General features: G+C 34.6%; 10 protein-coding genes and 1 pseudogene across 11 annotated transcripts, besides 1 other annotated feature; 9 read left to right on the top strand and 2 right to left on the bottom strand.

The window, feature by feature from the left end:
- Positions 1-2: 2 nt before the first annotated feature.
- On the top strand, positions 3-2382 carry TVAGG3_0328210 (regulation of response to stimulus; the record flags this gene model as incomplete). The annotated part of the gene is made up of 1 exon (XM_001307861.1): positions 8-1996. The coding sequence occupies one exon, from the start codon at positions 8-10 to the stop codon at positions 1994-1996; it is 1989 nt and encodes a 662-aa protein (XP_001307862.1).
- Positions 2383-3684: 1302 nt separating this feature from the next.
- On the top strand, positions 3685-6882 carry TVAGG3_0328200 (protein of unknown function, DUF4106 family; the record flags this gene model as incomplete). Its single annotated transcript, XM_051230351.1, has 1 exon — positions 3685-6882. The coding sequence occupies one exon, from the start codon at positions 3685-3687 to the stop codon at positions 6880-6882; it is 3198 nt and encodes a 1065-aa protein (XP_051100081.1).
- An 86-nt stretch (positions 6883-6968) lies between these two features.
- Positions 6969-15230: part of a mobile genetic element that runs on past the window's edge.
- On the top strand, positions 7968-8519 carry TVAGG3_0328190 (protein of unknown function, DUF4106 family; the record flags this gene model as incomplete). Its single annotated transcript, XM_051230350.1, has 1 exon — positions 7968-8519. One exon carries the CDS (start codon positions 7968-7970, stop codon positions 8517-8519), a length of 552 nt encoding a protein of 183 aa, XP_051100080.1.
- On the top strand, positions 8896-9432 carry TVAGG3_0328180 (protein of unknown function, DUF4106 family; the record flags this gene model as incomplete). The annotated part of the gene is made up of 1 exon (XM_051230349.1): positions 8896-9432. One exon carries the CDS (start codon positions 8896-8898, stop codon positions 9430-9432), a length of 537 nt encoding a protein of 178 aa, XP_051100079.1.
- TVAGG3_0328170 (uncharacterized protein) lies at positions 9951-10244 on the top strand (the record flags this gene model as incomplete). Its single annotated transcript, XM_051230348.1, has 1 exon — positions 9951-10244. One exon carries the CDS (start codon positions 9951-9953, stop codon positions 10242-10244), a length of 294 nt encoding a protein of 97 aa, XP_051100078.1.
- TVAGG3_0328160 (uncharacterized protein) lies at positions 10274-11104 on the top strand (the record flags this gene model as incomplete). The annotated part of the gene is made up of 1 exon (XM_051230347.1): positions 10274-11104. A coding segment is annotated over one exon (831 nt), but the record flags the coding sequence as incomplete, so codon positions are not given.
- On the top strand, positions 11237-11509 carry TVAGG3_0328150 (Poxvirus D5 protein-like family; the record flags this gene model as incomplete). The annotated part of the gene is made up of 1 exon (XM_051230346.1): positions 11237-11509. The coding sequence occupies one exon, from the start codon at positions 11237-11239 to the stop codon at positions 11507-11509; it is 273 nt and encodes a 90-aa protein (XP_051100076.1).
- Positions 11548-11967, top strand: TVAGG3_0328140 (protein of unknown function, DUF4108 family; the record flags this gene model as incomplete). The annotated part of the gene is made up of 1 exon (XM_001307862.1): positions 11548-11967. The coding sequence occupies one exon, from the start codon at positions 11548-11550 to the stop codon at positions 11965-11967; it is 420 nt and encodes a 139-aa protein (XP_001307863.1).
- TVAGG3_0328130 (uncharacterized protein) lies at positions 11984-12445 on the bottom strand (the record flags this gene model as incomplete). The annotated part of the gene is made up of 1 exon (XM_001307863.1): positions 11984-12445. The coding sequence occupies one exon, from the start codon at positions 12443-12445 to the stop codon at positions 11984-11986; it is 462 nt and encodes a 153-aa protein (XP_001307864.1).
- TVAGG3_0328120 (protein of unknown function, DUF4106 family) lies at positions 12908-13357 on the top strand (the record flags this gene model as incomplete). Its single annotated transcript, XM_051230345.1, has 1 exon — positions 12908-13357. One exon carries the CDS (start codon positions 12908-12910, stop codon positions 13355-13357), a length of 450 nt encoding a protein of 149 aa, XP_051100075.1.
- On the bottom strand, positions 13963-14661 carry TVAGG3_0328110 (annotated as a pseudogene). The gene has a single exon. A coding segment is annotated over exon 1 (699 nt).

Here is a 15230-nt window from a genome sequence, read left to right as displayed (position 1 = left end):
ATAAACAATGGTGTTAATATCTGATGAATATTATCACGATCCTGGTGCAGTACTTAAAGAAGTTAAACAAAGTGATCCTGATCTTATCATATCTTCACGTTGTACAGAAATTTTCGGAGATTCAGAAACGACTGCTGCTTTTTACTATTCACGAGACACATTACAATCATTCTCATTCGAACAAAATCCACAGCTTACAAAGATTGGTTCATATTCATTTTATAAATGTACCAAATTAACGAGTATTGATTTATCATCATGCACAAAACTCATCACAATTGGTGAAAAAGCATTTTGTTTGTGTTCATCAGTTCAAAATCTTCTTTTGCCAGAAGGTTTAAAAACAATATTTAAATATGCTTTTTCTGGACTTAAATTAACCAGTGTTGAGATACCATCAACAGTCTCAAGTATGTATGATCATGCTATTGCAGATTCTCAAACATTAACATCAATAACTTTTCGAGAAGGATCACAACTTCTTTTTCTAGGAAATAATATATTCATTGGAACAAAATTAACCCAAATTACCATTCCACAAAATGTTAATTCCATTAATGGTGCATTTTGTAACGGTGTGAAAACATTAGAAATTGTAAAAGTGCATCAAAATAATAATTATTTCATAGGTGACAACAGAGCAGTTTATAACAAAGATTACACCACTATATATTTCTATGCCGCTGGTTCAGGGACATCTTATACAATTCCTAATACTATTAAGGCAATTAGCTATGCCGCATTCATTTCTGCCGAATTTTCTTCGATTATTATCCCTGATTCAGTAACTTCAATAGGTGCCTTTGCATTTGCAGACACGAAGAAGTTAACGCAAATAACTCTCCCAAAATCTATCAAAACAATTCTTTCTGCTTGTTTTGCTGAATCAAGTTTGACATCAATTACTATTCCAGATAACGTAATTACAATTAATGAGAACGCATTCAGAAATTGTAATTCTTTAACATCTATTGAGTTACCAGAGAATATTTCCTCGATCGGAGGTGGAGCCTTCCCGATTTCAAATAATTTGCAAATAACATTCAAAGGTGAATCTCTTATGTATATCGATGACCAAATGCTTCTTATGACAAAAAACAATTCTTATATTTCCATGTTCCTGAATTCTACTTCAACATCTGTGACTATTCCAAGCACAGTCAAAACGATTAAATCTTCTTCATTCAAGGACAAGAAGAACCTTGTGAAAGTCCTCTGTGATGGAACATCTCAACTTGAGATTATAGAAAACTACGCATTCCAAAACTGTAATAGTTTGACGACAATTCCTGACTTTCCTAACCTGAAATCAGTTGGAATGTATGCATTTTCCAATACAAAACTATCATCTGCGATATCATTCCCTGAATCGTTGACTTTGTTAGATGAATATTCATTTGCAAGTGTGAAAACATTACCATCTGTTTCATTTAAATCTAAAGTAGAGAATTTAACAATCAAAGATTGTTCATTTTATGCATGTTCTTCATTGACATCTGTATTGTTTATTGATTGTAGATCAGATATTTACATTGGATCGAAAGTATTTTTCGAATGTACATCACTTTCTGCTTTTAATATTATTTCGAATATCAAAACAGTTGGTAATAGTTGTTTCATGAACAGTGGTTTGAACACTATCAATTTTGAAAACAGTGAAACATCTTTTAACACACTTCCTTCTATGTTCCTCAAAGGATGTACAAACATCGAAGAGATTATCATTCCAACGAATATCGAAATCATAGGTAATGAATGTTTCAGTGAAACATCTATATCTTATATAAGTATTCCAGATAGTGTTACAACACTTTCAACACAGTGTTTCAGTGGATGTTCACAACTTGATCATGTTGACATCTCTTCAACATCAGGCCTCACTACTATCATGGGTTCTATCTTTGAAGGTTGCACATCATTGTCATACATCAGTGATTTTCGCAGTTCTAAGTTTGTTTGTGTTAACAGCACTATCTACGACGTCGGTTTCAGTTAAGTCTACATCCACGCTCCCGGTTGCAAGGACAGGTACATCAGCTTCGACAGTCGTCTTGTTACTGTCAGTGAAGGTGCATTCATCAACAGCCGTTACATCGAGCTTGTTGTCTTTGTTGAGAACAGTGTTCGTATTATAGGTCGTCGTTCATTCGAATCATGCATTCGTCTTGAACATATCAGCATCCCATCCAGTGTTGTTTCCATTGGTTCAGATGCATTCATTCACTGCGACAGTCTTCGCTGTGGTGTTCTTTTCCAGAACAAGACACAACCATTCATCGAACTTCTTGTTTCTAGTGGTCTTCCTAAATCATCACTTCGTCTATGTTCCGTTTTCAGTTGTGCTGTTCGTAATTGCAACACTTTCTCTATTTCATTCTCTTTATTCACTGTTTTTATACTAATGTAAATAAAATTTTAATTTTGTTTATTATTTCGAATTGTTTGAGTTTAATAATATGAATTATTGTAGTTATTCTTTCAATAACATCACTAATTGTATTCAATATTATAGTAAATTATACAATAAATACAAAAAAAGTTGAAAAACTTTTCAAATAACTAATATCATAGTAATCATCAATGGTTATTCACAGACAGGAACCTAATGCCCTAATAAAACTTTGCACCGTAAAGTTTTTCTTTATCTTTATAGTACTATTATAATCTCGGGTTCATCCCATTCAATTTTGAATGCTTTACAAATGGGCTTTCAAATATTGAATTGAAATGGACCTAAGATTTTAACGCGACGATTATTTTTAACCTTAAAAACAAAGATAAAAGATTTTTATTAAAATAGTAATGTTATACAATAAATTAACATTTTCCGTATAGGTTTTGCCCTTTTGAAGGGAAAGAAATTTTTCTGATCTTGATTTCGAGTAAACAGTTAATGATTATCTGGTAAATGGCTTTTCCTTAGACAGACGTCGATTGGCTTTCTAATTTTCTTTGTTTTGCCTATGATAAATTTGAGATTGCAAGGCAAATGTGTATAAAAATTTGAAATTTATAATTTGTAGACCTAGGATAAGTATTTTATAGAAAATGATAACACTTTTTGTGGAATCGCACGGTCATAATTCCATAGTAGTATATATATGCGGGGTTTGTGACTTTTTTTGTAAACGTAAGAATTCATACAATATTGAACGATTTTGAAAAAAAAAAAAAAAAAAAAAAAAGGAAGTGGGGCTTCCAGGCACTTCGTGCCTTCTAGCCCTGAGGATGATTGGTATAATGAAGTTTTTTTTTCTTGGGGTGGTCTTCCAGGCACTTCGTGCCTTCTAGCCCACATAAATGAAGTTTTTATTCGGAGGTCTTCCAGGAGCTTTTCACAAATTATATATGTTTTCATGTTTTGTCAAGACTTCTTCGTAAATGTTTTGTCAAGACTTCTTCGTAAATGTTTTGTCAAGACTTCTTCGTAAATGTTTTGTCAAGACTTCTTCGTAAATGTTTTGTCAAGACTTCTTCGTAAATGTTTTGTCAGGACTTCTTCGTAAATGTTTTGTCAAGACTTCTTCGTAATGAGCGTAAATGACCCAAAAATAATGTTTATGTTAGAATGTTAGATCTAACACGTTTTCTAACATGTTTTCTAACATCGTAGAAAACTCATGATTTCATCGTAAATGTTTTGTCAAGACTTCTTCATCGTAAATGTTTTTTACTTCACTTAAAATGCCACGTAAGCTACGTAAGAATATACGTAAGAGGAAGAGAGCATTGAAACATCCAATAGTAAAACTGACACCACAACAACAGTTGCAACAACAAATGATGAATGACCCCACTATGTTGCAACAAATGTCAAGCAATCCTATGCTTTTAAACCGAGTTGTTGGTGCACAGAGTGGAGGTTTAAGAGCGGCACTTTTAGCGAAAATGGCAGGCTATGGTGGAGCTGCAGACGGAACAGCATATAACCCTCAAAGTCAAATGAATTTGAGTTCACTCAAAAATCAAATAGCAGATGTCAAAAAGTCAAACATAGACATACAGAAGCAAATAGGTGAAAACGAAAAGAAACTAGAATATGACAGACACACAAAGAAACTCAATGAGTTAAACGTAGAGAAAAAGAAGAAAGAAGAACAACTGAAAGAACTAAGTACAGAGGAATATGCGAAAAAAGTGTCAGAAAAAGCAGCAGAAGTAGCAAAAATGGAACAAGATGTCATAAATTTGAAAAACCATACTACTCAATATAAAATACTGAAAGATGAAGAGATAAAACAAAAAGCCCTGAAGACATATATGGATAGCGATGAGTATAAAAAGGAAGTTGAAGCAAATGTAAAGGCAGAAAAACTTTTACAGTTGCAAAACCAAACCGTACAGTATGAAAACTTAGCACAAGAAAGTAAAAATAACGACGCGGCTATGCAAAAGGCAATGAAAAGCGCAGAGTATATAAAAGCTAACAATGACTGGTTAGATGCCCAAGCTAACGCTAAAGCAGCCCAACTTATAGGGTCAATAAGGACAAAAATACAAGCGGATGAAGACAGTTCAAATGAAGCTTTAACAAATGCTGACTTTAAGAACGCCTTCGAAGCTCTTCATAGTAAGGTGAAACAAGTGAACGACTTCTCATCTGGAAAGAAACTGAAGTCTGAAGGTTTCGACAACGAGTTAAGAGAAGTAGCACAAAATATGACGAAAATAACAGATGCAGCAACGAGACAGGCAGTTCAAAGTGCCTATGACGCCGTTAGAGCAACTGTTGTGAAAAGTCAAGAAAAAGAGTTACAACAGACCAAAACAGACCTAGTAAATGCTTTCTTAAAAACGAAAAGTCAGGTAGGACATTACGCTGCAGATGGAACATATGTGCCAGCTGGTGGAACTTATATACCACCAAACCCTCCAAGAGAAGCACCTGCACCAGGACTACCTAAAACATTTACATCGTCACATGGACACAGACACAGGCATGCACCACAACAACAACCAACAGTTCAAAATCCAACACAACAACCAACACAACAACCAGCACAGCAACCAACAGTTCAAAACCCTGCACAACAACAACCACAAACAGAGCAAGGACATAAAAGAAGTAGAGAACAAGGAAACCAAGAATTCTTAAAAATGCTTAAAGAAGAGTGTGGTTTCCCAGATACTGTTGACTTTAGTGACAGATATAAAGAAGCTATTGGAAAGTTCAAGGATGGAAATACTGACCCGAACCTATTTAGCTTTATGGCTCAGCACCAAAACGGATATAATCTCAAACCTGGAAAATACAAGCTCGCTAAGGGATATGATTTAATAGCATATCATCCAAATGACATGGATGAATTTACTCCGAGATATTTGATGTCAGAGCTAAATGACAATTCAACTTTCGTCATGAAACGCGTAAAAAATAGAGACGGAACGAAAGAACAAAAGCTTATGAATGCGGATGACGTAGATAGGGAAATTGTTGAAAACGGTCTCGGAATATATGAAATGCCAGCAGATGAGGTACAAGAAACTCCACAGGAAGAAGTTCAGATACAACCAGACATGGAAGAAATAGTTCAGCAACAACAGCTAGAAGAGCCTGAAGGAAACGAACAAGTCCTTCCTTTGGAAACTAACTTCACAGAACTAGATGAAGATTTGGAACAGCCGAAAAATCTTGACCCTCAACAAGAGTATGCGGAGAATATGGAATATTTCCAAGAGTCTAAAAAAAATTCGGCTGACATAGTAGAAGAATATCGAAAAATGTTTGCCGACATACAAAAGACTCCAACATCAGATGAAAATATCCAGCATAGAATGGAAGAACTGAAAAAAAATGTACACAAATACAACAACCCTTTTTACTTACGAGCATTTAACGTTCAATCTTCGGATGAACTCGGTGAAAATAAAAGGTTAAATTTCAAGAAAACATATAGAAATGAAACATTGTTTAAAGTTCATTCAGAACCTAACCAAGATGGAAACAAACCTACTTTTGTTTCTGCAGACGATGGAACTACAATGAGATGGGGTCATAAAGCTAACCCGGATAGGTGGTTCATAAACTTACAACCACAATTCCAAGAAGTTGTAGACGCAATGGAAGTCAATGGTGAACCAGATATAGCTGGTATTTTCAGCGCGGCTTTAATGCCATTGAAAGATATGAAAGATGCAGATATTTTGGACCAGTATGAAATGAACATGGCTGATGGAAATATAACACCTGACGTTCTAAAACATTTATCTCAAAGAACTACACAGAACCATAAAGATGGTATATTTGGTGAAGAGTTTAGAAAGAAAGTTAGGGAGGGAGAAGGAAGAGAACCTATTGTACATGACCTTGCAAACGAAAGTTTACAAAATGTCATAAAAACTTACTTTGCAGGCGATGAATCGAGAAGGGATGAATATTTAAGAAAACTCAAATGGACAGTACCAAATGAAATGTTAGTATTGAAAAACATGTTCCTTGACAAAATAAAACCAACTACAGAAATAAACGACGCAAGACTGAAAGATTGGGTAAAAGCTTTCCCATTCACAAAAGATATAGTTGGTAACATGGAAAGAAAACCAGAATGGCTACAAAAACATATATTTGGAAACGAGCTTATTCCATATGGACAGGCACTGTTTGAAGAGCTTGAACCGGAAACTCAGGAAAGAGTCATGCAAACAATACGCAAAGACTCAAATACAAACTATGACAAACTCTTTCTAGGATATAGGTTACCTGAGATGGGCGACCAGAGCCCAAAGGCAAAAAGGACATGGGAAATTTGCAACATACTAGATGAACATAATGCAAAGATGCAACAACTTCAAGCAGAGGGCAATGAAGGAAAAAGAAGAGTTAAAAACTCAGTCAGGAAGAAAGTAAAGCTTGGTCCACGTGGGTTCTATTATGACATATAAATCCAACTATTCTATATTTTTACTCATATGAAATGTACGCCGCTCAGAATATTACGCCAACAGTTTTGGATGCCATGAACGGAAATGTTTCCGAATGGTATAACGAATGCGACAATGCCATTAGAAGGTCAGAAATAGTTCCTGGAACTTACGAATATACAACTGCTGTTTCTTATGGAAACGTAGGTGAGTTTGGAGAAGGTTCTTCAACAACAGTAGATATTGCTTGCGACAGGTTTCATATTATTTCTATTGACAACTCATTCTTATACGTGGAACAAGACATTGAAATAAAACCTTCTGCCAAGTTGTCTGACAAGAAAGGTTGCAATGGAATTTTCTATGTCGGATACCAATATGCTCCAGAAGTTTTCATGGGATATAAGATATATTCTAACTCTGACTTAGTTCAAACAGTAACATGGGCAAACTATGAATGGTTCGCTTTGAGAAACTCAGTACAACCACAAGCTAGAGAACAAACAGACCAGTATGCAAATATTGAGAAAATAAGAAGACTTGACCCTAACGTTCCAGGAGTTTATGTTAACCTTTCTGGTTCAGATGGAAATGCTGCCACTAAAGTAAAACTGAAACTTAGAGTTCCTTTGTCATCTTTCCTCATCTTCAGGTTTTTAAGATACTTGCCAAACTGGGCAGGAAAAATTTCTATCGAACTTACTCCAAGCAAAAATAACTTAGTCATTGCACCAACACAAGACCCATTCAGCATTACTGTAGCTGGAACTGGTGGAGCCAAGTTCTGTGACTTTTGCAAAGACAAAGTTGACTTAGACTTTGGTTTCTCAAACTTCAACAATGAAGTAAACTATTATTTCAATGCTGCTGGAACTGCTTGGGACCCAGTTAAGTTCACATGCGAAAAGTTTGAATGCAAGAGAATAGAAAGCAGACTTGCAGTCTATATGTTGGACCCAGATATTTCAAATGCTTTAGCTGCCAAATATATTGCAGTTCCACTTATGTTCCCTATACACCAAATATCTGTCAAAGACTTTGCAGGTGAAGTTGGAAACCAAAGTGCTGACCCAGGTGCAAGAACAGATATTGCTTTAACAACTGCAATGAAACATGCAGATACTATGTTTGTACTGTTCAGACGAACTATAAATGACTATTCTTGCTTCTACAACCCTGGTATTAAATACCATATAAACATAGATGGCAAATACTATCCAAGAGAAGAATATTCTACAGTTGAGGATATGAGGTCATACAACTTGACATTAGATGCTATGAACTTTAACAACAACTTCACAACAACCATTAACCCTGAAATGCAAAGTTCTATTATGCCATATGTGAAAGTATGGACTCATACAGGAGGTCAAAAAACTCAATATACAAATGGAGACCGTTCAAACTTTTGGCTTGGCATTCCATTTGCTGACTCAGAAGACTTTATGGGTGGTATTTCAACTGTTGGTACTGTACAAATACAATATACTGGTGACAGAGACGGTCCAGATGAACTGAGAGCAAAGAAGTTTACAAAACCAATAGCACTTTTCACGGAAGATGCTCTTTTGAAGATTCGTTCGATGAAACCTGCTGGGGCTCCTCAGATTGGCATAACGACAGCTTCCATCGAGCAGATTTTGGCAGCAGGTCAGTAAGTTGTTCTTGAACTGACTTCTCTCCGTCAAATATTGACAGTACGCCAGTTTTGACATAAAATTGTAAGATAAACTTTCCTTTAGAAATATCGGTCAGTTTTGTTGTTATATTTTTGTCTGCTTCAAGAACTTTCACCATCTCGGTTATACCAACTTTCTTTGCTTTATGAAAATATTTTGGTTCAGCAAAGACTGCTATTCTATAACATTTTCCATTGTTTGTATAAAGAACTATTCTATCAATGAACTTGTATTGTTTGTGTGTGTAAACTTTGTTCTGCTTCAATTCGAAGAGATACTCAAATACGTCCATCTTTTTATTCTAAGTAAAATGTCATTTCCGAAAAATAGAAGCGTAAGTGTTTCAAAAGGTTTAATGGCGGTGGCAGATGTGAAGTTAAATTCACCAACTCAAACAAACAGTCAAAGTGTTGTTGTCAATGTCAAAGAAAGAGATGTTGAAGTGGGGAAACCATACGAAGACGAAGATGGTATAACAATAGTTCCTGTAAAAGAACAACCAACATATCCTGAAGTTAGCAGAGACTTAAGTTCTGTTGCAGATATTCGAAATGACTACCAACAACTGAAAGACAAACTTCAAACTCAGGAGAAGATTTGTCAAGCTTTAGGTATAATGTTAAACTTGGTCGAACACAACCCTGTAAAAGTGAACTCATATGTCATCGCACCTCGTGAAGTTTTGAAAGAACTATTGAAACTTTTGACAGAGGCAGACGATATAAACATCAAAGAAATAGAGCCCGACATTGCTTGCTGTGGTGTTTCATATAATGTCATTGACAAGATATACGTTATGAAAGGAGGTGAAACGTTGAACTTAAAATATAGTTTCCCAGACGTTATAAAAATATTTGACGACCACAACATTTCATTAAAATTTATTTGCTAAGTAAAATGGCAGAAGACATAATGGTTTATACTATTACGACTAAAAACCCTGAGTCATATAATTCTATAACAACAAACTTACAAAGTCCTCAAGGACGATATTGTAAACTAACTTTAAACACGATGACGACTAAAGCCTGTTTTGCTCTTTTGACACCAGAAGACTTTGTTGTTGTGAATGGTAAAAAATACTTCTTTGAAGATACTTACTCAGATATACCACCAACAGGTTTTGTTGACTTATTTAATACTTTAAGGACGGATGTAACATGTGCTGCAACTAGAGCAGGTTTCATTATGTTTGGATGTCCGACTGAGTTTAGTATAAACGATATGAGCTATAATACAAAACTTATATCTGGTTTTTACTACCAACAGTTTCCTATAACAGGAAAAGGTGTCATACAAGGTTTGTCTGTTCCATTGACTTTAAGTACACCTATTTTATATATTGTTTCAAACTTAGGTTCAAAGTGCTATTCGAATGTCGACAGAAACTACTATGACCAAAAGATACTCATGCGTATAAACAACACTTTCTCTGCTGGTTTGCCTATTGTTCATTCGAATGCAGAATTTTCAGCTTTAGTAAACTCAAACACTTTAGCAAACATAAACTTAACCTTAGTTGACGCAAACTTTGTTCCTGTAAAACTTTTATGTCCTATGTATTTGTCAATGACGGCAGAAAGTTTCGAATTGGAAGATGCAACTGGTGAAAGTATTGTACTACAAGAACAACTTCAACAACAAATAGCTCAAGAACAACAAATGCAACAAATGGAACAAATGCAACAACAAAGTCAAGAATAAAAAAAAATATTTTTTTTATTTTTATAAAAATGTACAGAATAGATGTTTCAGATTTTTATGACTTCCAAGCATTCAGAAATATGTGTCCATTTAGAGACTATAACAAAGCAGTCGAGAATTTGAAACGTTTAGTCATTTATGTCGACTCTGCCCCAGAATGTTATGTCATGAAAGAATGGGATGTTGTCTTTAACAAACCAAGAGCAACCATAGTTTCAGAACAAGAATGTAGACAGAAACTTAAGAAAATAAAAGTCGTACAAGTTGGCATGAAGATGTTAGATGCTTGGGATATCTTATTGTCAAAGTTAGAAGATTTTTCAGTTCGAGGTATAAAGTTCTATACACCTTCTCCAAACTTCTATTCTATCTTCACTGGATATAAATACGAACAAGTAGAATGGAAAGAAAATGTTATAGAAGCTTGGTTAGACCATGTCAAAGAAATTATATGCAATGGAAACGAAAGAGTCTATGAGTATATCTTATGTTGGTTTGCAAATATCTTACAACATCCAAGTGCTAAAAATGAAACTGCTCTCATTATAATTGGAAAACAAGGAACTGGTAAGAATACTTTCTTTACAGATATCTTATGCAAACTGTTAGAGGGCTATTCGAACCCTAATATGACAAACTTAGAAAACATCTGCGGTAAATTTAACTCTTCAATAGAGAATATGAAACTTATAGTATGTAACGAACTTCAAAGTATAGATACAACAAAAGTTTTGAACTCAGATGCTTTGAAGAGTCTTATAACAGACAAAGTTGGAGTTGTTGAAAGAAAGTATAAAGACCAAAGAGTTTGTGAAAATGTTGCAAACTTCATTATGGTTTCAAACAATGTTGTTCCGATGAAGTTAGAAAGTTCTGACAGAAGATATGTAGTTGTCAGAACGTCAGATTCTCATATGCAAGATACAGAATATTTTGACGACTTAGCAGAAACTTTGACATCTGACTTTTACAACCACTTGTTCTCATATTTCATGACATTAGATATTTCTAAGTTCAATCCAAGACAAATTCCACATACAGAAGAGAGACAAACATTGTTAGAAGCAAACAAGAGTGTTTATGAACTGTTTATAGATGAAACTGACTTTGTGTCATTAGATGAAAGGTCTTTATATGATGAATATAAACAATATTGTCAAGAGTATGGTTATATGGCAGCTTCTAAACGTACATTCTTGGCAAATGTCAAAAATCTTTTAGATGTTCAGAACGGCGTATATACAAAGAAAAATTTTTCTGAGTAAATTTTAAAAAAAATATATATTTTTATCCGATAGAAAAGATGGCAAAATTCATCTCAGTAAATAAGTACATGACAGAAGTCAAAGATAAGTTAGCTCCATTCGCATATTTGAATGTTTACTTCTACAATTTTGAAAAGTCTACATTTGACAAAATTTGGAACATTGTACCAGTTAAGTTTGCTGTTGTTAGAAAAAGTGGTGCAACTTTTGAAGACTTATACATTGACGGTATGTTGACAGTCAAAGAAAATTTTGACAGAAAGTTCTCAAAACTCGAAGAAGGCAAAGCATACAAACTTGTTATACCTTATGAACCAAAGAAAGCAGACGACTATGAATATTATGAGTCTAAGATAGTTGAAGTTCAAGGTAAATTGGGTAAAAAGATTTTAGAGTCTAAGCCAGTGTTTGCTCCTAAAGAGGAAGAGAACATTGACATTGACCCAGAAATGTTCTAAAAATAAAATTTTATTTTTACATGTCAAATTTCTTTTTCTCTGGAACTGGTTCAGGTTCTTTCTTCTCTTCTACTTTCTTTTCTTTCTTTTCTTTCTTTTCTCTCTTCTTCTTCTTTTCTGGTGGAGTTATGTCAAATTTCTCAGAACCATATTTATGTAAAAGTTCTTTGTCCTTTAATAGCTCTTCTATTCTGTTTTCTATTTCATCTTCAAGAACAGCGCATGTGCCTTCTTTGCATTCTAAGAACTTTTGTTGGACTTCATCTTTCCAATCGGCGTCATCTCTGTCAACAAGTCTGTCATTGACAAATTTTAAGACTGCTCTTTGTAATGTTTTATGGTTCTTGTCATATTCCCAGAAACAGAACTTTAGAACAAATTCACCTTTCTTGTTTACACTATGTAAGATTTTATGGTCGACAGATGTTTTGCTGTCGAAAAGTTTGTCTCGAATATAGATAGCGAAATCGCTAGACATTTTCTAAAAGATAAAAATTTTAATTTTTCTAAAAATATGTTAGAAAAAAAGTTTGCTGACATTGACAAGAAATTTGAGAATGTTTTAAACAAGAACAAGAGGAAGTTGGAAAATGCTCAGATAAAGCCTATACATGACAAGTTCTTATTTGCTCAGAATGGTATAACAGGTCTAATCGCACCACCTGGGTCGGGCAAGACTTTCACTTATCTTAAAATGGCTGCACAACAACAAGAACTAGATGAGAAGAACCCATTCTATGAGTTAGTAGTCATTTGTAGTACTTCTGGTCAATTTGACCAAACCGTCAATTCGTTCAAAGATATTATAAAAAAGTCTAAGTTAGTATGTATAAAGGATACTGAGTTGTTAGATTGGATAAAGAAGTACCAAAGAAGAGTTTTGAAGTACAATGCTATAAATGAGTATATAAATTCTAAGTTTAAAGACCCAAATGAGGAAATGCAGAGAATATTAGAGAAGAAACACTTCCGAAACAAACAGAAAGAGATAGAATACATTTCGAAGAAATTGCAATCTTACGATTGGAAGACTTACCCTCACAGATGTCTTCTTATTTTAGATGACTTTGCTTCTCATCCTTTGTTAAAGAATAGAGAACAAGATATGTGTCGAATTCTTAAGAAGCTCAGACACTTTAACATTTCAGTCGTAATATGTGTACAGACAGCAAAGAGTTTAAGTAAGGATGTTAAAAGAATACTTACTGACATTATACTTTTCCCTGGATTGTCCGAAGACGATTTCATGGAACTTATGAAAGAGTCCATGGCAGGTAAGTTTGACAGACATGAACTATGGGAGAAGTACAAAGCCATACAAGACCCTCATACTTCTTTCAGAATTCATATCTACGCAAACAAAGTTCAAATTGTAAAAAGTCAAGCTTGAAAAATGTAAGTGTTTGGTCTTAGTCTGTTGTGGTGCTGCAGCTTTCGGTTCTTCTGGCTTTGGAAGACATTCAGGAAGAGGAACGTCGGACATTCGTTTGTGTCCTGTCGGAAGGAAGAACTTTTCCTGTTGGAAGGAAAAACTTTTCCTGTTGGAAGGAAGGACTCGGAATGTCGGAAGGAAAAATTTTTCCAGTTGTCGGGAAATTTTTTTCCAGTTGTCGGGAAAAATTTTTCCAGTTGTCGGGAAAAAAGTTCTCAATTTTCGAAAATTTGAATGGTTTACGGACGGACAACAGGAAAATTTTTTCCAGTTGTCGGGAAAATTTTTTCTTGTCGGATGGAAAAACTTTTTCTGTCGGAAGGAAGAACTTTTCTTGTCGGATGGACTCGGAATGCCAGAAGGATTTGACAAGGCAATTTACTTTATAGAGCTACCTGAGCCATCTGAAGTCAAGCGTAAAAATAAATGGTTCATCTACCCTACTTGTTTGAAGTTGTCAAAATACTCTGTTATTTTTTCCTTCAGTAGCGGTAAGTCTTCTTTGAAGGTAAGTATTGTACAACCTTTCATATCATAGTGTGTTTGAGGTAACGTATCTTGAACTATTTGTTTCACATCTTCATTCGGTGTCATTGAAATCGGTAAGTTTTCGCGATAGAACCAATTTCTGTCAGATTTGTAAATCTTAGCAAGGTCGTAAAAGCTTTTGTTGTTTCTTCTGACTAAATGCAACATAACCATATCTCTGTCTTCTTCATTTTCCATCTCTTCAGTGTAAATCATATACTTATAGTTCTTTTCCTTTCCTTTTGGTACCGAACGTGGTATTCTTTTCTGTATGTTTTTTGTCTTTGGATTCAATGACTTCATCTTTTGCTTGAAGTTTCTTTTCCATCTCTTTCACGTTCTTGTCTATGAATTTCATCTAACATCATGAAAATATAACAAGCGTAACGAGGTGAAGCCCACATTGCAACAGCATTTACAAGAAGTCTATGTACATACCAACCTCTCAAACCAGGAGCCAAATTCTTGCGATTTTCGTACGGAATCTCTACCTCGGTTTTCCGAGGTAGCAAACATATGAGGAAATTCTTCTAAAAGTTCTTTGTCTGTTGGTTTTCAAACCAATGGTATGCTTGCTTTGTAGAACGAAGAGCATTCAAAATACTTTGCATTTGGTACATGTCATCTTTGACCGAACGAATGAGACGTAACTGTTTGTTATACTGAACCCACTCGTATTCTTCACTTATAGCTTCATGAACGATAGCAGTTGTTGTGTTCTCTGTTGTTGACATATCTGTCTTTATATTCCGGATAAAAAAATAAATAAAAATAAAACTAACTTTATTTTCTATCTTGTATAAAAGACCAAAAATAAACGCTTTACATGTATTTTTCAGCAACTTCGTCAAATAATTTTATAGCTTTGTCGATCTCATCTACTTCAAACGTTTCTTTACCTTTCGTGGGAGCACCATACATTTTCTCAAACTTTTCAAGCAGTTCTGTTTCTGCAGCTCTCATATCGTTAACAAACACAACCTTAACTCTATTGACTGTAGAGTCATATCTTTTAGTTATATTAAATGTTCTTCCTATCTTATATCTCTTTGTATTGAAGTCTTTCGGTTCTGAACGATGTAAAGTAAGCCTTCACTGCAACGTTCCGTATCGAATGAACCATATGTTATGAAATTATATCCAACAACTGGGTCTAACCAGAACACAAACTACTGGTATAAGACTTTTGTCTATAAGATATGCTGTAGTTCCATGAAATCTTACCGATATCATAAGCTCAGGATTTCTTGTCAAAATTTTCTGAGATGAAGCATTTTTAACCCAGTCGTTTGTTTTCTTTCCA

The sequence above is a fragment of the Trichomonas vaginalis genome, chromosome V (genome assembly GCF_026262505.1).
Source record: "Trichomonas vaginalis G3 chromosome V, whole genome shotgun sequence".
Lineage (NCBI taxonomy): Eukaryota > Parabasalia > Trichomonadida > Trichomonadidae > Trichomonas > Trichomonas vaginalis.
Note: the sequence above shows the minus strand (reverse complement) of the source record. Positions and strands in the feature narration are given on the sequence as shown.